Raw genomic sequence first — 23,799 nt, forward strand, 5'->3', positions numbered from 1 at the left:
CTGTATATTGCTTTTGAAACTATTTCTTCTGGGAAAGATACAGATCAAAAGAACTGAATTTCACTTTAGAAATAAAAACATTTAAACACGTATTTTCCATATTGTTTTAATGTGGGTGCAGAATGTGACGAGCCAACCTACCTGTGAACATGGCCTTGAAGTAATCACTAGCAGAGGCCATCATGACTCTATGCACAGGGAAGGCGTCATCCGTGTCACCTGGCATCAGGGTCACATCACAAAGCAATCCTTCAAGTCGAAGCTGGTCAAAGCCCTACAACAAGAACGTGAGTTGAGACACTAATCAAGGTTAAACGGATATACACATTTCTGCACGCTCAAATCCTGTTTATATATTAATTTGCGTGCAACATATTTAGAACATAAAGCCAACAGAATAATTCCTCAGAAGACAACAACCTATTTGATATGTGACAATGTATATTTAATTCACAGTAGGAAAAAGATAAAATTATGACTGATTTAGATTAAGAACAAATATGGAAAGAGTATATACATTCACTTATTCACGCAACGACTGGTTTTAGCTTATTTTGATGTTTGTTTATTTTTGAGAGATAGAGCATGGTCAGGGGAGGAGCAGAGAGAGGGAGACACAGAATCCGAAGCAGGCTCCAGGCTCTGAGCTGTCAGCACAGAGCCCGACGTGGGGCTTGAACCCATGAACCAGGAGATCATGGCCTGAGCCGAAGTTGGACACTTAACCGACTGAGCCACCCCGGTGCCCCCCCCTTTTTAATATTTATTTATCTATTTTGAGAGAGAGAGACAGAGAAAGAGAGAGGGACACCATGAATGGGGGAAGGCAGTGAGAGAGAGGGAGAGAGAGAGAGAGAATCCCAAGCGGGCTCCACTTTCTGCACAGAGCCTGATGTGGGCCTTGATCTCATGACTGTGAGATCAGACCTGAGTCAAAATCAAGAGTCGGATGCTCAACCGACTGAGCCACCCAGGAGCCCCCCGCCGCCCTCCTACTTTGATCTGTTCTTGGGAGAATAAAACATTTTGTGATTATAATAGGCTGATCAAATGCACAAAAAGGAGAGAATATGTAATTTAATAATAAGGCTCAGAAATGGAGATTTTCACAAGATTTACTCTACAGTTTCAAAACGGTGATGTGTGATTATAAAAAATCATGAAGAAACTCATACAAATTACCTTCCAATATACAACGTAATGCAATAATGTGACACAACAAGAACTAATAGCAAGGAGTGTTCCATCCCCTTCGTATTTTCATGACCCCAAATAAAACTTCTCTTTACGGTTGTGCTTCACGAATTTAAGAAGCAAAAGGCATGACATACTGACGAATGCAGTTTTAGAAATACTGATGCTACACATATGTATAATATAAATCTCAGTCTAAACATCTCATCATAATCTTTAAATTGCTTTTTAAAGCAAATGCTTGCATCCACAGAACTAGAACTTCAAAGAGATAATGTGATCCAGCCACTTTCTCTCTGGAGAGAGACAGTAATGTTTTTATTCCAAAAATATTTATACATTATACATATACTTTAGAACAGGATTATGTATCATATTTTTCTTTCTCCAACAGTGACTGACATATGTTTCTATTCACAAATATCGACTCTTTCACAAATGCCTCTTTTCTTCTATAAACACAAACGTTATATACCCCACCCTCGGTATTTTCCATTTCCCATCGCTAAATGATCCACAAGGGCTTGGCTTTTTTCTCTTTCAGATAAATTGCAAGTTAAAAAAAAAAAAAGAAATATCTGCTTGTTATAAAAGTACAGGATATAAATGGAAAACCAAAACTCTACTACTGTTACTTACTTACAGGAAGTAACTACCACTAACAGCTTGGGATATATACGTCCAGGCCTCTTTTTTCTTTCTTTATTATTTTTTTTAATTTTAGAGTGGAGGCGGGGCAGAGGGAGAGAGACTCTCAAGCAGGCTCCACGCTCAGCACCGAGCCTGACATGGGGCTCGATCCCACAGCCCTGACATCATGACCTGTGTCGAAATCAAGAGTTGGATGCTCAACCAACGGAGCCACCCAGGTGCCCCAGGCCTCTTTCTATACATATGCATAATCTATCGTTTGCTTGTGTGTGTGTGGGGAGGGGGGGAGGAGGGGTGTGAGTGTGTGTGTGTGTGTGTGTATGTATATATATATATATATATATATATATATACACATATATGTACAATGACAACTTTTGCCATTACGAGCAATGCTGCAAGAAAGCTCCTCGTACATACCCTCACTCGTGTAAGTAGATCTTGTGGGCATCACTTGTAAAAGTGGAACTGTTGGTTTGGAGAAGATGTACCGTGAAAGTTTTAGAAGCTTCTGGCAAGTTGAAGCATACGGTTTATCTTGGGAAACTGATTATGCCCTGGGCACTGGCAAAAAAAGACCCCAAAATACCAATGAAGTGAGACTAGGCACTCAATGCCACCTTGCTTTATTTTTATTCATGAAAAAATTTCTGAATCTTCTCGAAGGTGTACATACAGAGATAATGCCTGTGAAAGGCAATCATGGCTTATTCTGTCAAAAGCAGTGATTGCATCCAATCCGTTGTCTTCTTCTACTAAAACAACAATAAAAAAAAAAAAAAACCCCAAACAAAAACCTCGGTTCATTTGCTGCCCCTTCTGTCTTTAAAATATTCCTACAGATATTTCATACTGGGAACTGCGTAATGTCAGTACACTCCACGCCTACTATTTATTATTCCGTCTTGTTCCTTTTGAAAAAAGGAAGAGCGAATACTTCCCGTATCATTATCTGTGTCATTTCTCATTTTGTCCATATTCTATTAAAACTTCCTGTTGAGGTACAGACTCAATCCTCACGACTTGGACAGCCCGGCCAAGTCACCAGGAGCTGTCATCCTCTTCACAAACCTGATCGTTTTGTTTCCCTTTGCACTGTCTTAAAAAAGAAAAAAAATCCTCTACCCTTCCTCAGTATCATCTGGCGTCCCCCAAGAAAGGAAGCTGAAGCTCGTAGGCCACTTTTATCGCACTCTGAATATCTTCTATTCTAAGCTTCATTTACCTACCTTTGGCAAAGTGTGTGGTTTGTGAGGTTTTGCCTTTATTTTTACTGCCTATGAAGTAGTTTCCCTTTTTGTATATTTCACAGCCTTTACTTTCAAATGTATACATGAACAATCCTGCCATCCAATTCCGTATTTGCCAATTTTATTCCTGACTATTGCTATCTGTATCCAAATAAGAATCTGTCGATTCAGATTATATTCATACAGATTCTAAATATCTTCTTGGCGTGCTGTTATCTGTATATCCCAGCTTTGTCTAAAGAGACTACAGTTCTCTACAGATAACAGCGCGCTAACAAGATATTTAGAATCTGTATGTTGTTAGTTTCTCTAAACAACTTTTATACTCTAATCTTGTGAAGGGTGCACACATTCAAAGAGAGGGGGAGGTCATTCTCCACAGGTCTTACCTGCCTTCTATAGATTTATCTTTCGCTTTTACTCTTATACATTTCCTCCCCCATTCAACTCGAGGAAGACTCTCAAAGACACCCTGATGGGGCGCCTGACTGGTTCAGTCGAAAGAGCATGCAACTCTTGATCTCGGGGTCGTGAGTGTGAGCCCCATGTGGGATGTACGGATTACTTGAATAAATAAAACAAAACTTAAAAAAAAAAAAAGATCCCCAGCACATTTAAAATGTGTCCTTTTAATATAAAATCATTTTCTTCCACCACATTTGTACTCATTCCTCTTGTCAAAATGCTATAAGGCGTGTTGTCTGTTTCCATATGCTAGTTCACTCTCTATCGATACAGCTCTGGTTTACGCAAAACTGAGCAAAGTTTCCAGTTTTTTAGAGTATCTGTAAAATGGTTCCCATTGCTTTAAACTAAACTTCTTTCTGCCCCAATCCATATCTTAGTTCTCGATTTTTCTATTTCTTCTGGGCCTTGGGTTCCATTGATGTGGAGATTATTATCTGTTCTTGGCTTCTCTACTCTAATGTTTCCCTTTCCCCCTCCTATAACTCTTCCCATATCTATTCTTTTCTTCTTCTTCACATCCTTTGGGGGAAAAAAACCAGAGCATTAAAAAAAAAACAACCCTTTTTCTATCCCCTGTATTAAACTAACCCAATGTAACAAAACTTCAATTCCTATTAAATAAGGGTGCCTAACTGGCTCAGTCGGTTAAGCGTCCAACTCTTGACCTCAGCTCAGGTCATGATCTCCTGGTTCGCGAGTTTGAGCCCCGCATCGGTCTCTGTGTTGACAGTGCAGATCCTGCTTGGGATTCTCTCTCTCCCCTTCTCTCTCTGCCCCTGCTGTGCGCGTGCTCTCTCACTCTCTCTCTCAAAATAAATGAAATGAACTTAAAAAAATATTTTTTGTTAAGAAAATTGTTTTAAATAGAGGGAGGTACCTATATAATACCCTGAAGGACTGAGACATCTTAAATGAATGTGATAAATTTTTAAATGATCATATTAAAATACAAGGGGATATGCGTTGACGTTACACAACCATAATATAGAAACCGTATGAGCTACAAGTAATTACTACCAAAAGTTGGTTGAATGTCGATAGCTTTCATTTTTCTTTCTTAAATGTTTTTTTAATGTTTATTTATTTTTGAGCGCGAGAGAGATGGAGAGACAGAGCATGAGTGGAAGAGGGGCAGAGAGAGAGAGAGGGAGACATAGAATCCAAAGGAGGCTCCAGGCTCTGACCTGTCAGCATAGAGCCCGACACAGGACTCGACCCCATGAGCAGTGAGAGCCGAACCCCATGAGCCGAAGTTGGACGCTTAACCGACTGAGCCACCCAGGCGCCCTGAATGTCAACAGCTTTCAAATTAAATATAATGTCATTGTGAAAAAGGCTAGAATGATAATTTCAGGTATTAAAAAGCAATCTGGGAAGCAAATCTTTCCATTAAATTCTGCACTGGAAGTAACTCACTAGCATATTGTATCTAGTTTTGATCAGTGTAATTTTGAAAAGGAAGTGGGAGAAGAAGGAAACACATCCTGAGAAGAGCAATAAAGAGTATTAGTGGAAAACAGGTTTTACACACAAAGATAAAGGAGCTAAAGAAAAGAAGGTTAGGGGCGCCTGGGTGGCTCAGTCAGTTGAGCGACTGACTTCAGCTCAGGTCACGATCTCACGGTCCGTGAGTTCGAGCCCCGCGTCCGGCTCTGTGCTGACGGCTCAGAGCCCGGAGCCTGCTTTGGATTCTGTGTCTCCCTCTCTCTCTGCCCTCCCCCGCTCATGCTCTGTCTCTCTCTGTCTCAGAAATAAACATTAAAAAAAAAAAAAAAAGAAAAGAAAAGAAGGTTAAAGAATGGGTTTTTTCCCAGTCTCTAAGTAAATATAATGCATTTGATGAAAACAATGCCATATCCATGTTTAATTCAGAGGACACAAAAGGAACAGATGCATGTTTAAAGTAAAAGAGATCTATAGACTGGATATAAAAGTTTATATTAATATTAATTAAACTGTTCTTATTATATACAACACTGCCTAGAGCCTAAATACTTCTAAGGGCTTTCTATCAGCACTATATCACAATATAGGAATTTACAGATTTGTTTTGTTTTGTTTCTTTAAAAAAATTTTTTTTAAAATTAGTTTTCTTTATTTTTGAGAGGCAGAGAGAGAGAGCACGTGGGGAGGAGGGGCAGAGAAAGAGGGAGACACAGACTCGGAAGCAGGCTCCGGGCTCTGAGCTGTCAGCACAGAGCCCGACGCGGGGTCTGAACTCACGAACTGTGAGATCATGACCTGAGCCGAAGCCAGACACTCAACCGACTGAGCCATGCAGGCGCCCGTTTTGTTTTGTTTCTTAAGATTTTATTTTTAAGTAATCTCTATACCTAACGTGGGGCTCGAACACACAACCCCGAGATCAAGAGTCGCAAGCACTACTGACTGAGCCAGCCAGGTGCCTCTGGAATTTAAAGATCTATTTTTTTTTAATGGCCCAGCTCAACGGTTCAACCTTATTTTTCATTATTTCAGGTTGTTGTCTAGACTGGCTCATCGGTAAAAACCAGGCTTACCTTTTTTCTAGTCCCTTTATATATGCCATTATTTTTCACATACAATAGCTTCCCTCCTTCAAAGCCCAGCTCAAATTTGACCTCCTTTGTAAAGCTATCTCTAACCAAATCTCCAAAATAATCAGACACCGTTAGCCTGAGTCTCACAATTTGGCATTTAATTATAGCCTCTAGATTTTTTTGTTTCCAGCAAAGATAAAAGAACAGGGACTGGATTTACCTTACCTTTTGAAACAACTTAAAACCAGACAAAATATATGAAAAAACAAAACAAAACAAAAAAACAGTAAAAGACTGGATGAAGGAGAGGGATCTGCGAAAGATGAGAAGCAAGTTAGATGGGCCCCATGATTGTTCTGGACTTTCCAAGACAGAGGTACAGGGAGGAGGAACCCACATGAAGCATGGCATTCTCCCTGCGAATGTCGAGGGAGTTAAGGCAGCTAGGTTTGTAGGGCAGAACACAGGAGAAGAGATCTGCAGAGACAGAGGGCTACGGAGATCAAAAAACAGTCTCCCTCAAAAATAAATAAAATGGGGCATCTGGGTGGCTCAGTCGGTGGAGCATCCGACTTCAGCTCAGGTCATGATCTCACGGTTCGTGAGTTCGAGCCCCGTGTCGGGCTCTGTGCTGACAGCTCAGAGCCTGGAGCCTGCGTCGTAGTCTGTGTCTCGCTCTCTCTCTGCCCCTCTCCTGCTCACACTTTATCTCTTTCTCTCAAAAATAAATAAACATTAAAAAAAATTTAACAAAACAAAAAAAAAAAAGAAAGAAAGAAAGTAAAGCTGGCGTGAGGTGCCCAGCTGGCTCAGTTAGAACATGTGACTCTTAATCTCAGGGTCATGAGTCCAAGGCCAATGTTGGGCACAAAGCTTAGTGGAAAAACAAAAAACAAAAACCAAAAAAGCCTGGCATGACCATAAAATAAGGCAAAATAGATTTCTGAGGAAAGAATATTTATTATCGGTCTGATGAAAGACTTCAGCTTCCTCCTTAAGAAACTAGAAATTGAGGTGCCTGGGTGGCTCAGTCGGTTAAGCAGCCAACTCTTGATTTTGGCTCAGGTCATGATCTCACAGTTTGTGAGTTCAAGCCCCACCCCGGACTCAACACAGATAGTGCAGAGCCTGCTTGGGATTCTTTCTCTCTCTCTCTCTCTCTCTCTCTCTCTCTCTCGTGCGCGCGCGCTTTCTCGCTCTGCCCCTCCCCCTGCTGGCTTGCTTTCTCTCAAAATAAATAAACATTGAAAACTAAAAGAAACTAGCAGTTAAAGAGCAGCTTAATCACCAAAAGCAGGAAAATGGAAATAATAAAGATCAGAGAGGAAACTGATGACACGTAATATAGAAAGAGAAAAACAACAACAATAAAACCCAAAAAGGTTTGGTTCTTTGAAAAGATCCATATGTTTGATAAAACTCTAGTTAGATTAGGGAAATAAAGAGAAAAAACACAAATTACCAATACCAGGATTGAGAGAGGTGAGATTACTAGACATTGTATAGCTTTTAAAAGAATAGTGAGTAAATATGAACAATTGTATGCCAATACAGTTGACAACTCAGTTGAAATGGATAAATTCCTTGAAAGACACGGGCTGCTAAAGATAACTCTACAAGAAATAAATAACCCGAATAGCTATATGTCTACTATAAAACTGAATTTTCTCTGGTGAATTCCACGAAACATTTAAGGAAGAAATATCACCAGTTCTACAGAAACATATCCAGAAAATTAAGAGGTGGGAACATGTGTCAACTCATTCGACAAAGCCAGCATTATCCTAATATCGACAAAGCCAGCATTATCTTTTCTTTTAATTTTTTTTAACGTTTATTTATTTTTGAGACAGAGAGAGACAGAGCATGAACGGGGGAGGGTCAGAGAGAGGGAGACACAGAATCCGAAACAGGCTCCAGGCTCTGAGCTGTCAGCATAGAGCCCGACGTGGGGCTCAAACTCACGGACTGCGAGATCATGACCTGAGCCGAAGTCGGCCGCTCAACCGACTGAGCCACCCAGGCACCCCGCCAGCATTATCTTAATATCAAAACCAGACAGAGATAAGAAAACTAAGAAGACTAAAACCAAAATTCCTCATGAGTACAGATGGAAAAATTCCTACAATTTTAGCAAATCAAATGTAATAATATATAGAAAGAAGATAATACATCATGGGGTTTGTTCCTTCAGTGTATGGTTGCTTTAGCCTTCAAAAATCAATCAACATAATTCACAGTATTAGCAGACGAACCAAGAAAAATGATGAGATCATCTCGATAGGTGCAAAAAAAAGCATTTGACAAAATGCAACATCCATTTCTGATGAAAAACACCGAACAGGACTCTCAGCCAATTATGAACAGAAAGGAACTTCCTCAAGCCTATAGCTAGCATCATAATCAATGGCCAAAGAATGAATGCTCCCCACCCCCACAAATATCAGCAAAAAAGCAAGAATGTATACGCAACCGCTGCTAATCGACATTTTTCTGGAGTTTCCGTGTAGTGCAGTAAGGCAAGAAAATGGAATAAACAGCATCAGACTGGGAAAAAAAGAACCAAAAGTATCTTTATTTATAGGGAAAATGACCGTCTACGTGGAAAACCCCACAGAATCTACCAACAGCCTCCCAGAGTAAGTCAGTTTGTCAAGATTGCAAGACACAAGGTCAATAATCATCAACAAATTGTATTATTCTATACTGGCAACAAACAATCAGAAATGGAAATCCTGTATTAGGGCATCTTTATCGGTTGGTACGTGCTGTTACTTCAATATAACGCTAAATAATAACAACAATGACAACATCTCATTTGAGAGCGTAGGATAAGAAGATACTAACGTAGACTGAAAGTCGTAAAGATACACACTCAACTGTGGAAGGATTAGAATACCTTACTGTATCCTACCTGTCCCGAGTACCAAAAAAGCTATTCCCAAGAAAAATTACACACTCATTTCTCTATTTTGGCGGCCATTTAGGAAACTGAAGTAAAAAAATTACAAGTTTCATTTTGATAAAAACTTCAACCATCTAGATTATGGGAGCTCTTCTTTTATCAAATAGATTATTTCACTTAGCATAAAACCCTCTAGGTCCATCCATGTTGTCACAAATGGCAAGACCTCGGCCTTTTTTATGGCTGAGTCATATTTCATTATATATATGTGTGTATATACGTATATATCCCACATCTTCTTTGTCCATTTATCTATTATGCTTCACTTGCTTATGTTAACAGCACATTTTTATTTTTAAATTTTTTTAAGTAAACTCTACACCCAACAGGGGGCTTGAACTCACGACCCCAAGATCAAGAGTCCCATGCTCTACTCACTGAGCCAGTCAAGTGCCCCAGCAATACATTTTTAAGTTGTTTATTTTATGATCACAAAAGTTTAAAATAGGGTAGAGGTCATCAACACGACGTGATCAGCAACCCAAACATCTACCTTAGGATAAGCATTTCGGAAAGTGAGTCCACTGGAAGGCCACACCAGCTAATTTGTATAGGCTCTTAGGATAATTCATTTCTTTAACGTTGCACTATACAGATAATAGTCTGAGACTATAAAATGATCTTTCATTGGTTTCGCAACTAAAACTGGGTAGAAAAAATAATAAATAGATAAAAACGGAGAAAAATATAGAAAGAGCAGTCTGGTAGGTATCAATCTTAACCTGAGAAAATGCCAATTAGGAACCTAGACACCCAGAGCCGGGAGGCAGTTTGAAACTCTGTAGGTCTGAGTAAGCACAGCCAACAGTCAAGAAATAATTTGTTGTGGGGCGCCTGGGTGGCTCAGTCGGTTGACTTCGGCTCGGGTCATGATCTCGTGGTTCGTGGGTTTGAGCACCACATCTGTCTCTCTGGTGTGAGCGCAGGACCTTTGGCTCATATGAGAGGGATATTTATTTATTTATTTATTTATTTTAATTTTTTAATGTTTATTTTTTTTCAACTTTTTTTTTTTTTTTTTTTTTAATTTTTGGGACAGAGAGAGACAGAGCATGAACGGGGGAGGGGCAGAGAGAGAGAGGGAGACACAGAATCGGAAACAGGCTCCAGGCTCCGAGCCATCGGCCCAGAGCCCGACGCGGGGCTCGAACTCACGGACCGCGAGATCGTGACCTGGCTGAAGTCGGACGCTTAACCGACTGCGCCACCCAGGGGACCCTTTAATGTTTATTTTTGAGGGAGAAGGAGAGAGCGCACGCACATACCAGGGGTTGGAGAGTCGGGGGGGGGGGGGGCGCGGGTGACGGAGGATCCAAAGCAAGCTCTGTGTTGATAGCGGGGAGCCCGATGCGGGGCTTGAATTCAAGAACCGTGAGATCACGACCTGAGCCGAAGTCGGATAGTCAACGGGCAAAGCCATCCAGGTGCCCCCAAATGAGTATTTGTTACGCATCTTACTTTAATTGTCGCATTTCATCCTCACATCCCCTACCCATATCACAGATAAGGAAACTGGCCCAGAGAGGAGAGAAGATTCCCGAAGTCACATAATCAGCTGGTGGTACAATGAGGATTCCGGTTTGGGCCAAAACTCACACCTTTCCCACTAGAGTCGGTAAATCCTGCTGAGTGAGACTTCATGAACCGGCTTCTCCCCAGGGATCCCTTCCCCTGACAGCTACTTTGAAGGCCTTTTGGAGCTGAAGTTTGTAGGACTGCTAATTTTAAAACAATGATAACATTTACACATGAAACACTTCTCTCACTTGTTCCCTTGACAACCACACACCTAAGATCAGGTATGGAAAAAAGTTCTCTGTCAGTGCTTGTAGGGAAAAATCGCCGTTTGTGAGGACATCATTTTTAATTGACTTTGAAAGACAACAAGGGTCCGCCAACAGCAGTAGAGGCCCGTAGTTCTCAGCCACCACGGAAAGTAGCATCATCACCACAAAAAAAGGCCAGTCGATGAAAGGTCACCTTTGCTCAATACAAAGTTTCTAGTTCCTTTCACATCACTGTCCCTCCGGAACTAAAACGCCATATAGCTAAGTGTCTAAGACTCAGCTATACGTGTTTCACCAACAACTTAATATATATTAATAAATATTAAGAATTATATTGATTCATAAATATTAATAATTATATTGATTCATAAATATAATAACAAATTATATATATATATTAGGCAGGAGCAAAGGAGAGACTGTCTGCCAGCAATGGTATTTTGCAAATTACACAGGTGACACCCAAGAATATTTCCATTGTAAAAAAAATTAAACAGGGCCGGGATTGTACAGGGCAGAAAGCATTAAGACAACATTCACCAGCCACCCTGATGCTTCCAGACCTTTGGCTGTGCATTTATGTTCATATATAGGGACACATATTGTCTATTTTTTCTACCAATAGATGGGATTATGTGATACATGTTGTCCTGTAACTTTCTAATTGATGATGATGATCTAGCTAACATACCACACAACTCACTCATTTATAGTGTAGAATTCCGCCGTTTGGGGTACATTCAAGATAACACGTGCAACCGTATCCACAATTTTAGGATATTTTCGGCATCTCAAAAAGAAACCCTGGGCCCCGTAGCACCCTCATAATCCTCACATTCTCTCCAACCCAAAGCAACCACTAGTCTACTTCCTGTCTCTATGGATTTCCCTGTTCTGGTCACTTTGTATGAATGGAAGAATATTTCTTTTTTTTTCAATTTTTTTTAATGTTTATTTATTTTTGAGAGAGACAGAGACAGAATGCGAGTGGGTTGGGGCAGAGAGAGAGGGAGGCACAGAATCCGAAGCAGGCTCCAGGCTCCGAGCTGTCAGCACAGAGCCCGACGTGGGGCTTGAACTCACGAGCTGTGAGATCATGACCTGAGCCGAAGTCGGACGCTTAACCGACTGAGCCACCCAGGCGCCCCCACAGCCGAAGAATATTTCATCGTGTGCAGAAGCCGCCTCTGTCCTGCCCCTTTTTTCATTTAACATATTCTTTGGTAATGTTTTTAACGTTTATTTTTGAGAGAGAGACAGACAGAGAGAGAGAGAGAGAGCACAAGTGGGGGAGGGACAGAGAGAGAGGGAGACACAGAATCCGAAGCAGGCTCCAGGCTCTGAGCTGTCAGCACAGAGCCCGATGGGGGGCTCGAACTCACAAACCACGAGATCATGACCTGAGCTGAAGTCGGATGCTCAACCGACTGAGCCACCGAGGTGCCCCTATATTCTTTCCATTCTTACACACAGATTTACTTCACCCTCTTTGGTGACTGCAAAGTATTACATAGTTCTTATGCAACATAATTTCTGTAAGCATTTCCCTGTTGATGGATATATAAGATACTCCACATGTTTCCCCATTAAAACAATAGCTTATCACGCACCATATGATACGTAGGGAGAAAGGGAGAGGCCATCTTTCTTGGCGGAAGAAGGACCCTGTCTCTAGAATAGTCGTTCTAAAGGTATGTTCCTTGGCTCTGCAGCACCACCTGGGAAAGTGTTAAAAATACATGTATCTGAGTTTCTGATTTCAAAACGCTGGGGTAGGGCCCAGTGCTCACTGTTTCTACAAGCCTTCCTCCTGGTGATTCTGACATGCTTGAGGACCACTGCCCTAAATCTGCATCACTGCACTAAAGTGCCTTCCATTACCTGGTTTAAAAGCCATTTGAAAAATTAGCAGGAGTTGGGGCACCTGTGTGGCTCAGTCGGTTAAACATCCGACTTCGGCGCAGGTCGTGACCTCCTAGTTTGTAAGTTCGAGCCCCGCGTCGGGCTCTGTGCCGACAGCTCGGAGCCTGGAGCCTGCTTCGCATTCTGTGTGTGTGTGTCTCTCTCTCTCTCTCTCCCCCTCCCCCACTCATGCTCCGTCTCTCTCTCTCTCTCAAAAATAAATAAACAGTAAAAAACCTTTTTTTTTAATTAGCAGGAGCACGCACATTGGCTTTAACACATGACTAGGGGCATGGATACAGTGGGTGTATGCTGGAGGGGTGAGCGAGTTTCTTTTAATTTTCCTTTAGAGTGATTAACGTAACACAAAAAAAGCTCTTCCTCTCAGACATTTCCTATCTGCTTGACGCCTCCTTCTCTCTTCCCAGAGCCTTGAATAACCAACAATGAAAGCCCGGATGTGGCATCAAGATGCCAGGAGATACAAGGCTTCCCCTTCCTGACCCTCACGTCTCTGCTGATGAGAGAGCCATGGGACGATAAACCGTAAAACGCAGCTCCCGTTCCAAACCAAAATATTGGAACATACGATGTCACCGAATCGCAGAGGGGAACTAGAGTGGAATTTCGAGATCTCCTGGTCAAGACGCGTTTTGGAGAGGAGACAGACGAAGCCCCGAAAAACGATGTGACACAACGAAGCCACACAGCAAGCCGAAAACTCGTCTCATACTCTACCGTCCACCAAACACTATACGCTAGATACAATGGTCCTTCGCCAGGAATATGCATGAAATTCACCTGGGGAGGGGCCCCTGGGTGGCTCGGTCGGTTAAGTGTCCGACTTCGGCTCAGGTCATGATCTCACGGTCCGTGAGTTCGAGCCCCGCGTTGGGCTCTGTGCTGACAGCTCAAGGCCTGGAGCCTGCTTGGGATTCTGTGTCTCCCTCTCTCTCTGCCCCTCCCCTGTTCATGCTCTGTCTCTGTTTGTCTCAAAAACAAATAAACGTTAAAAAAAAAAAAGAAATTCACCTGGGGAGATGTCTTCAGAAAATACAGGTAGAAAGACTTCTTTTTTTCCCCATCTCCCTAGAGGGAACACTGATATAATTTGATTATATCTAGAAGACACTGATGGACATCCAGTATTATATTGTTATTCTAATTCAGCAATGCCCTCAGAGGTCAAGGAGTGTCCACAATGGCCAAAAGTCCTGGGACCGCTTATCCTTATGCTAATTAGCTCTACATTGCAGTTTCTTTCTTTCTTTTTTAATTTTCTTTTAATGTTTACTTATTTTGGGGAGAGACAGAGCATGAGCGGGGGAGGGGCAGAGACAGAGGGAGACACAGAATCCGAAGCAGGCTCCAGGCTCAGAGCTGTCAACACAGAGCCCCATGTGGGGCTCGAACTAGGGAACGGTGAGATCATGACCTGAGCCAAAGTCAGACACTTAAGCGACTAAGCCACCCAGGCGCACCCCCCCTTTTTTTTTTTTTTAACATTTATTCGTTTTTGAGATACAGAGAGAGAGTGTGAGCAGGGGAGAGGCAGAGAGAGAGAGACAAACACAGAATCCAAAGCAGGCTCCAGGCTCTGAGCTGTCCGCACAGAGCCTGAATCGGGGCTCGAACTCGGGAACGGTGGGATCGTGACCTGAGCCGAAGTCGGATGCTTGACCCACGGAGCCGCCAGGCGCCCCAACCACATCGCAGTCTGTGATATCTGGTTTTTTTTTTTTTTTCTCTTGGCTTTCTATTGTATTTCCGTCCTGTCCTTTGGCACTTGTTACCACTTACATCTATCAGTGTGTTTACGTCCAGCTGTCCTTATCTATACTCCCACACCTACTACTACTGTCAATGAGCTGAGACACCAATAAATATGATCTTCAGAACTATGATAACAAGGTGACAGTTAAAACAGGTCATGAGTGAGGAACCAGAAAATTTGGCGCAGGGCACTGTGATATTTATATTGGCTGAAACAAACTGGAAAGTCAATGTTCCCAGACCTAACATTCTTTGGGAAAGTGGCCGATAGCACGACCTTCTTCATACAAACAAAACAAATAACGAACTCTGGGGCTTTTTTGTTTTGAACATCAGGAAGGTATGCAGTTTTCCACCCAAGGCTTCTTCTCTGAGGTCTGTTTGCTCTGTGTGCGATCACGAAACTTAATTGTTTAAGAGCAGTTGTAGGTTCGCGGCAAAAGAGAACGGAAAGTACAGAGAGTTCCCACAGGCACTCTGCCCACGCACATGCACGCCCCTCGGCCCCCACCATCACGTCACACGTCACAAGCATCCTGGGTGGTTTCTGGGGCCACTTGAACATCACCGAAGAGACCGCTCGGATTACCTGTAACACCACGGAACTGTGGGTGTTGCTGGTAAAGATGCGTGTGGTTCCTGACTTGGAACACTGCAGATGCGACGAGAGACCCATGTCGCTGCTTCCGAGGGACAATTTCATGTGCTGGTCTTCGTCCTCCACCAGAGATCTGAAGATTTTTATAAATCGGAAAGAGAGGCCAATTAAAAGGTGATAAAGAACGCACGATAAAGACCTCATTTAGGGAGACAATCAGTCACGAGGGCCAATCGCTTGACTCCGGAATAGACTGCATTTTGTTTCGTCGCATTTGAGGCTGCTACGAAAATGACAGGTATTTGGAAAACGTTTTCGAGGGCGGAAAAGATAAACTGGAAGTGAGAAATCAACCTAAAGGCTGGTTCAAGACTATACTCACGGAGGGTTTTTGTGTTTTTAGTGCCGGAATAATTGCTTTTGGTATTGTGCTGTTGTGGTAGCAGCAACATCAAATTGTGTTATTCACAGTTAAAATTACTTTGGAATACCTAATTTTGGGAAGAGAAAAATAACAGCTATCATTTATTGAATAGTCACTATGCGTCATGTACTTGTCAAGAAATTTACACACGTGACTTCGTATAATCCTTAAAACAATCCAAAGTTGGGGCGCCTGGGGGGCTCAGTCGGTTAAGCGTCCGACTTCGGCTCAGGTCGTGATCTCGCGGTCCGTGAGTTCGAGCCCCGCGTCGGGCCCTGTGCGGACAGCTCGGAGCCTGGAGCCTGCTTCGGATTCTGTGTCTCCCTCTCTCTGCCCCTCCCCCGTTCATGCTCTGTCTCTCTCTGTCTCAAAAATCAATAAACGTTAAAAAAAATTAAAAAAAAAAAAACAATCCAAAGCAAGAGGTACTATTATTATTTCCTTTGTATTAGCGGTAGGGAAAAATGGGCTACAGAAAAGTTTAAATAAATTACCTAAGGTCACAAAATTATGAAAGTAGTTGGGTCAGGATTTGAATCTACGTCTAGTATGATTCTAAACTCTGCAGACTTTGTTAATAAAAGTCAAAGATTAACTGATGTATTAATACACTGCTTCCTCTTCTATCATTAGTTGTGATTCTTTTTTTTAAATTTTTTTAATGTTTATTTTTGAGAGAGAGAGAGAGAGAGAGAGAGAGACAGAGCGTGAGCGGGGGAGGGGCAGGGAAAAAGGAAGACACAGAATCCGAAGCAGGCTCCAGGCTCTGAGCTGTCAGCACAGAGCCTGACGCGGGGCTCAAACTCAAGAACCGAGAGATCATGACCTGAGCCCAAGTTGGCGCTTAACCGACTGAGCCACTCGGGAGCCCCCCCATGAGTTATAATTCCAATCAACCCCCAACTGCACAAAAATTTTGTATGTGAATTAATTTCTTTTTCTAGCAGTATCTCTCATTCATCATTTGGGGATTATTTAGTTAAACAGCTACAGCCTAGTGGCATTTCCATCTTTTCCAAGAAATAAAAAGTGGGAATAATAAATGCAAGCTATGCCCATGTGCGTATTACGTTAATAATTTTTCAGGATCCATAAAAAGCACTGGGGGACCTGGCATTCAACAGGTCAGTTAGTTGTTGTTGTTTTTTTTAATGTTTATTTATTTCTGAGGCAGAGCATGAGTGGGGGAGGAGCAGAGAAAGAGGGAGACAGGCTTCGAAGCAGGCTCCAGGCTCTAAGCTGTCAGCACAGAGCCCGACGCGGGGCTCAAACTCACAAACCCTGAGATCACGGCCTGAGCCGAAGTGGGACGCTCAACCGACTGAGCCCCCCAGGCGCCCCAGGTCAGTTAGTCTTCATAGAGGATACGCAAACTACTTAATAGGGAGCCCCAGGTAACACTAAAAATTGATTACCACAGTACCACCTTTTATTATCGTAGACGAAGCAGGCTTGCGTTTCCTTAGGTACACGATGCTAATTTTTCGGTTGAGCGACTGACTCTTGATTTCAGCTCAGGTCATGATCCCAGGGTCGTCGAGTAGGGCTCTGTACTGAGCATGAAGCCTGCTGAAGATTCTCTCTCCCTTCCTCTGCCCCTCACGTTTGCTATTTACCTCGAACTTCCTACGTGTGGAATTGTTATTGTTTTTTTCTTTGTTAAGGTTTTCTTTTTAAGTACGCTCTGTACCCAGCATGGGGATCGAATCCCGCGGTCAAGAGTCGCGCGCTCCACCAGCTGAACCAGCCGGGCCTCCCAAATCATTTGTTTTTCTAACTCTGCCCTACCCGGTATCCTGAAGATTTCACGTGTTCACTACCATGCCTATAATCTCAGTTGATCGGTCTGAACGAGAAAATAGTTTGAAGACTATACCATATTAATAAAGATCCTGCTTTTTGAATGCTCACGTCAACCAAATGGTTTTAAATCCTATAACAATTAGCAAAAGTTCTGGCCTCAAGGGTGACATCAATTCCTCTTAATGATATTAGAGCCATGGTATAACCAAAAATGAATAATATATGACCATGTTTTATTCAACTCTCATGGGTATTTAATAAGGAGAATCATTTAAATAAGATTTTTACAAGCATAAAAGAAAATGAATATAGCTGTCTACTAATTTCAGAAATAGCCTTAAAAAGAATTAAATTATATCCATGACGTACAGCATGCACACACTCCCACACCCTTTTAAACAGCTTTTGCAGGCAGACGTTTAAAATGATAGACGTTTAAAATGATAGAATCAATTGGAAAGGTGGGAAATAGACTGGTATCCCCTGACCGGAAAATTTCCATTCAGACAGAATTATTTTAATGAAACATCCAAGCAGCATGTTTTATTATTTTCCGTAATCCCTGCACAGAACGTGGCACTTGAGAATTGCAACGTATGCCACCTGAATGAACACAGAATCTCATTTTTGTGGACATTTCTTTCTCATGCAGTGCCGTAAATGACCATCGATTATCATTTTTATAGAACCACAGATGTAAAAGGGACAGGAAGAAAGCTGAAGCCGCATTGTGCCCATGACATATCCCGGAAATCGCTTTTTTTAAGAAACTACAGATAACAACTCGTTTACTTGTCATTTGTCTCTAGCTCTTAAAGTTGAATAGCAGGACGTGAAAATGCAGGCTTTCCTCGGCAAGATAATATGCTTGACTTTCTAATTAATTCCTTCAAAAGCTGAAGAAGGCTTCACTAAAATCGTCTTCTTTATGACTTTTCATCAACATACTTTGACTTTTTACCATTCAGAACACTCCCTATTATTTCTGCATCACTAACAATACCTGCCGTGTCCACCTTCTCAGCAGATTCGATACCCTCCTCTGTCTTCTTTTCATTAAGTTTACCGACTGGATGTGACGAGCATTGGTTTTCAACATGGCAAGGAGGGAAAACCTCTCAGCAAAGCCCAGGCCACAATTATATAAACCTATCCTTACAGGAATGATTATCTGAGTAATTCCAAGAACAAAGAGCATTTTAAAAATCTTATTGTTGGGGAGTGTGGGTGGCTCAGTGGGTTAAGCGTCCGACTTCAGCTCAGGGCATGATCTCGCAGTTCCCGAGTTCGAGCCCCACGTCGGGCTCTGTGCTGACGGCTCAGAGCCTGGAGATTGTGTGTCTTCGGATTCTGCGTCTCCCTCTCTCTCTGCCCTCCCCCACTCGTACTCTGTCTCTCTCTCTCTCTCTCAGAAATAAATATTAAAAAAATTTTTTTTAAATAAAAATCTTATTATTTAAGTCATATGGTTAAAAGCAATGTAAAGACCAGCGGTTCTCAGAAGGGGCTGGAAGGCCAAGGGGATTTTGTTTCTCTGCCCCCATGTTTGGCAATGTTAGGAGCCATTTTTCATCGTCGCAAGGGTGTGTGTGTGTGCTACCTTCATCTAGTGGGATGCGGCTAAACATCCCAGCAATGCACAGGAAAGTTCTCGACGGCAAAGATGTACTGAGGCAAAAATGTCAAGAGTGCCAAGACTGAGAAACCTGATATAGAGAGATTAACCTACTCAGGAAAATTTTTCTAAAGCAATGTCATGTTCTAAATTACTTCCCAGTCTGAGGGTTGCCTACACGAGGTTAATGCTGGCAGTAAGAAACACGGTGGTATTATTAATTACCACTAATTCTTCCAAGGCTACCGAACAATAAAATACCTCTGCTTTCTTCCAGCCCCACAATTTGAACAATCAAGTGTTTACAGTAGATAAGTAGATAATGCTTTGGAGTTTTATAAGACAATTGTGCAGGAAAGCTTTTGTTCTAGATAAATTCATGTGAGAATAATAATTTTCTAATTCTGCTTAAGACAACTGCTATTTGGATTCACTTGTACATGCTAACTCAGAATCAAGCAAATCCCAGGGGCGCCCGGGTGGCTCAGTCGGTTGAGCTCCGACTCTTGGTTTCGGCTCAGGTCATGATCTCACGGTTCGTGAGTTTGAGCCCCGCATCGGGTTCATCGCTGCTGGTTGCGGAGCCTGCTTGGAAATCTCCCTCTCTCTCTCTCTCTCTCTCTCTCAAAATAAGTAAACAAACTTAAAGAAAAGAATCAAGCAAATCCTTCCTAAATAGTCCCATTTCGTCAACGCTATAAAATTCTTCACCAGAGAGAGTATGTTCAGCAATTTTCTGTTCAAAACTCAAATCTGTTTCTCGTGTCTGTGTATTTGCTATCAAGCCACTCCAGCCCACCCCACTGCCACCGGACAGATCTGGTTTTCTTGACAATGACCAACCACGGAGCACAAAAGCAATCTTTCACAGAGCGTGCACGAACCACTCAACCGTGCTTGTTCTACGAGAACAACGACTTTTTCAATGATTTTCCCGAAAGCATTGCAAAGGGGGTCGACTTGAACATACACAAACTATGCTCTTTCTTTGCACTGCCACTTGAAGACAAAAGAAACAGGAAGTCCAAGCAACTGTCGTGCTAACAAGGTGATGCTAACATCATAATCTTGCCTAAAAGACAATGACCGTACTTTAAAAATCACCCCCAAGGGAAACGTGTGTCCATGTTACGAGCACACAACTCATAGGGATCTCAGTGTGAATGGTTAATAGATGGAAAATGGTCAACCTCATTAGTATTCCAGAATATGCAAATTAAAGCAAAGATTCCGTCTTTCAACCTGTAAACTTAAATGAGAAATTGCTAATTTTTTAAGAACCGTCAAATGGACACTTTTTTCTTTTTTTATGGTGAACACCAGGACAATGAAAGATGGTGCATTACATGGCTGACCCGGTAGGGAGAATGTTCTGTGTCCATCTGGTTGAAACATGTTTTCTGCAGTGCATAGTTCTGTGGAGGTTATTAGGTTGGTAGACGTTCTATAAAGAACCCCTACTCTCAGGATTCACTACAGCAACTGGGTTTGTTGATATGCACTGTGAGTAAGGGAAGAGTATTACTGCGTTATTTGGCTCCAAAGTGTCAAAAGGTCTTCTGACACTCCACGCCGAAAACAAGAAAACAAAAGACAAAAACCCACCAGAAATTCCCCCCCCCCCCAGTCCACTGGAGTGAGTACTCATATGTTTTAAAAATGAGGTATCAACTTGATAAATGATGGAACGCACATCTCAGTTTCTTGCTTTCTATCACTGCAAGCACCAGATCATGTTATGCAGAAAGCCAGGTGAGGTCAAATATCACTGACACGGAAGAGGCGACGTTGTGGTGCTCTTTGAAATTACTAGCACGAAAATACGTGAAACATCTGACGTTTTTGTGTGTGGAGATATCGTACGTGCCAACCCAAGCCCTGGCACGTTCACTTCCTGCACACGTCAAATGAAGACCAGCTCGTTAAAAGGGTGTACGCGAAAGATGCTGGATTTGCAGGAGAAAAAGTGCTGCCCAAGACTCTCCGAATCGTCGTTAAACTGTTCTCTGTACTTTGCTATGTTGTTTTTATTTCTTTTTTTAAAGTTTATTTATTTATTTTGAGAGAGACAGAGACAACGCACGTGGGGGAGGGGAAGAGAGAGAGAGAGACAGAGAGAAAGAGAGAGAGAGAGAATCCCGAGCAGGCTCCACACAGAGCCCGGTGCGGGGCTCGAACTCACGAAACCATGAGATCATGACCCGAGCCGAAGTCGAGAGTCGGACACTTAACTTACGAAGCCACCCAGCCGCCCCTCCCATGTTGTTTTTAATTTCCGATGGGGAAAAAAATTTCTCAGAGAAAGTGACGAAGGTAGAAGTATGTGAATGACACCTTGAACTTCCGTCTCTTCAGTTCCCAGTTAGCCTCACAGCACTTCTTTTTGGTGGCCACGATTATATTACAAAGTGGCTGAAGCCAACAGTGTGCTTTATTTCCTTTTTCAAAAGATGTAATGTTTTTAAGTACTCTCTATACCCAGTGTGGGGCTCGAACTCACAACCCCAAGGCCAAGAGTGGCATGCTCTGCCGACTGAGTCAGCCGGGCAGCGCCCAACAATGTACTTGAATAACATGACTCCACCGTAACAAAAGAATAGGGGGGCTCTAAGTTAGCGTTAAAAGGATTACACGAAGACTGTAATTTCTCAGAGTCACGGTGCTACCAAAACTGAAAGTCAGCACCCGTGGGTGAGTATGCAAGAACCAACAATAACAAAACAAAACACAAATAATACTTCAAAGAAGTACTCCCCCCTCCATTTGTGTCTTCTGCTCTGAAACAGAGAAGGGTCTGCCGGCCTCGGCATTTGCTAAATGAAACATTTCTCGCGATACAGTTGCACGGCAGGTGGGGGAGGAATGTAGCCACCTGTTCTCGTACTCATTTGAAATTGAGTGCTAAATCTGTCAAGGTATTTCCTTCCACCCTTGAGAAATAAATTAAAAACTTAAGATGGGCAAAGTTGTTCCCCATTGATTCTTCTATAGATTCAAAGCACGCGCACCACATTGAACGCTAAAGATATTTATCACCATCCTACCTCACAAAAGTTACAGTCTTGACCATCCTTCACCACCCCTCCCGGGCAAAAGCTGAATGATACACACCACACACACACACACACACACACACACACACACACACACACACTCAGCTTCCATTTAAAAACAATGGGAAATTGTTTTTAAAAAATCAGAAAGAAAATTCCAATGTATGAAGCAAGGCAATACGTATACAATACGTCTGGTATTTTCAATTTAAAGAAGGAAAAACAAAACTTGAAAGCTTCAAATATTTTAAAGATACGTCCCAACTAAAACGTCATTTATAGCATCATTACACAAAGAAATCGTACATATCATAGCAACTTTTCTTAATAAGGCATAAATTAATAGCCGTTTAAGAAACTATGGAGAACGTATCTCTTACTGAGGTGCTTGCCTGAAAGAAATCGTGCAAGATAAAGCTTTGGTTAGTTATTTCTAATTTTTAGTGACATAAATGCAAGCACCTTATTGTCAACTCGCAATGGATTCGCTAACGGAACTCTTTCGCAGGTACGATATAAAATAGAGGCTAATCTGCCCAAGGCTTTCTTTCCTGCTGCAGCAATACCAGAATCCACAGAAGAGAAAGAGGGTTCAAGGTGACAGGGTCAGACGGCAAAATGATTTTCTAAAGTAACGAGGCTTCCCTATATGCCTGTGTCTGTCACGTTTAAAATAAAATCACATTAATAAATAGCCGATGTCGCTTTTAACATAGAAATAAGATTGTTTCTCCCGCACCTGCTGTGTACTCGGCGTTGCACCAGCCACATTCTCGGAACAATCCCATTTTAAAGACAGGAAACTGAAGCTCAAGAGGGTTTAAGGCTTCACCATGAGTCTGGCAAATTATGATTTGGACTTGAGTCTGATTCCAGAGCCCACGACGGTCCCGTTACACCGAGCCCCCCCAAAATAAGTGAACACTAGAGAGTAGAGGCCCTGAAGCAACTGGCGTTTCGATGCTTCGTTTCTAAACACAAGGAAGATCTCAGAAAGACACATTCTGTCAACGGAAAGTAAGTTTTTGGTTGGATTAATTCAGTCGACAATCACCCACTTTGACCACCTCCGCTAAAACAATACCATTGCTAGAAATCGCTCATGCCCTTCTCCCAACACACATAGGGTAAGGAGGTAGCATCTCTTAGTACGCAGCTCAGATCAAGTTTAGGGAGAACTTTACGATACTGATATCAACATTTAAAGGCACAGATTCTGAATTCCAGAGCCGCCCATCACTGTCACGGAAATAGCACTACAGCACAGATGAGGGACTTGGGCTAAACAAATGGAACAAATGATACCCCATTAGAGAACTATGACAGGATGAAAGTTAGTTACCCGAACCGTAAAGCACGGGCACCAAATATCTCAATCCTGGCCCCAACAAACTTCAAAACTAATGTTCGCTCCCTCTACCTACCGTATTGCCATACTTTTAAGTCTTTCTTCCTCTTTTAAAATTCACACACCAATTTAGCTACATCGAGCGTCAGGTATCTAGACCAGAAAATTCGTCCGTTTTGAAGCTTGAGCCAAGCTATTTTTCATTCTTTACTACTATTTCTCATTCTTTCTCTATTATTTCTCATTCTTTACGTTTCTTATTAATACTGTGATAAAAGACAGATACATAGATACACACACACACACACATACACGCATACCTGAAGTAGAGATAAAAGAATGGATTCCCAAATGCTGATTCCATACCTACGATATATAAAGTAACCAGGTCAATGCTTCCTTGCCCTAAGAAGCCATAAGAAGGTAAGAGACGGTGGTATAGGGAGATG

At 42.2% G+C, this 23,799-nt stretch overlaps 1 protein-coding gene across 10 annotated transcripts in view; it reads right to left on the reverse strand.

Moving 5' to 3' along the window:
• KLHL13 (kelch like family member 13) overlaps positions 1-23,799 on the reverse strand; it is a 201,832-nt gene that overhangs the window by 24,726 nt on the left and 153,307 nt on the right. For 8 of the 10 annotated variants that reach the window (XM_058714295.1, XM_058714294.1, XM_058714290.1 and 5 more), the window contains 2 exons: positions 15,099-15,240; positions 142-274 (listed from right to left, as the gene is read on the reverse strand). In XM_058714295.1, the coding sequence (XP_058570278.1) occupies positions 142-274; positions 15,099-15,212 (247 nt within the window). In that variant the 5' untranslated portion in view covers positions 15,213-15,240. Of the gene's footprint in view, positions 1-141; positions 275-15,098; positions 15,241-15,489; positions 15,599-23,799 lie in introns of all 10 variants that reach the window. The other 2 variants (XM_058714296.1, XM_058714298.1) reach the window with 2 other exon arrangements.

The sequence above is a fragment of the Neofelis nebulosa genome, chromosome X (assembly GCF_028018385.1).
Source record: "Neofelis nebulosa isolate mNeoNeb1 chromosome X, mNeoNeb1.pri, whole genome shotgun sequence".
In the NCBI taxonomy this organism is placed as follows: Eukaryota; Metazoa; Chordata; class Mammalia; order Carnivora; family Felidae; genus Neofelis; species Neofelis nebulosa.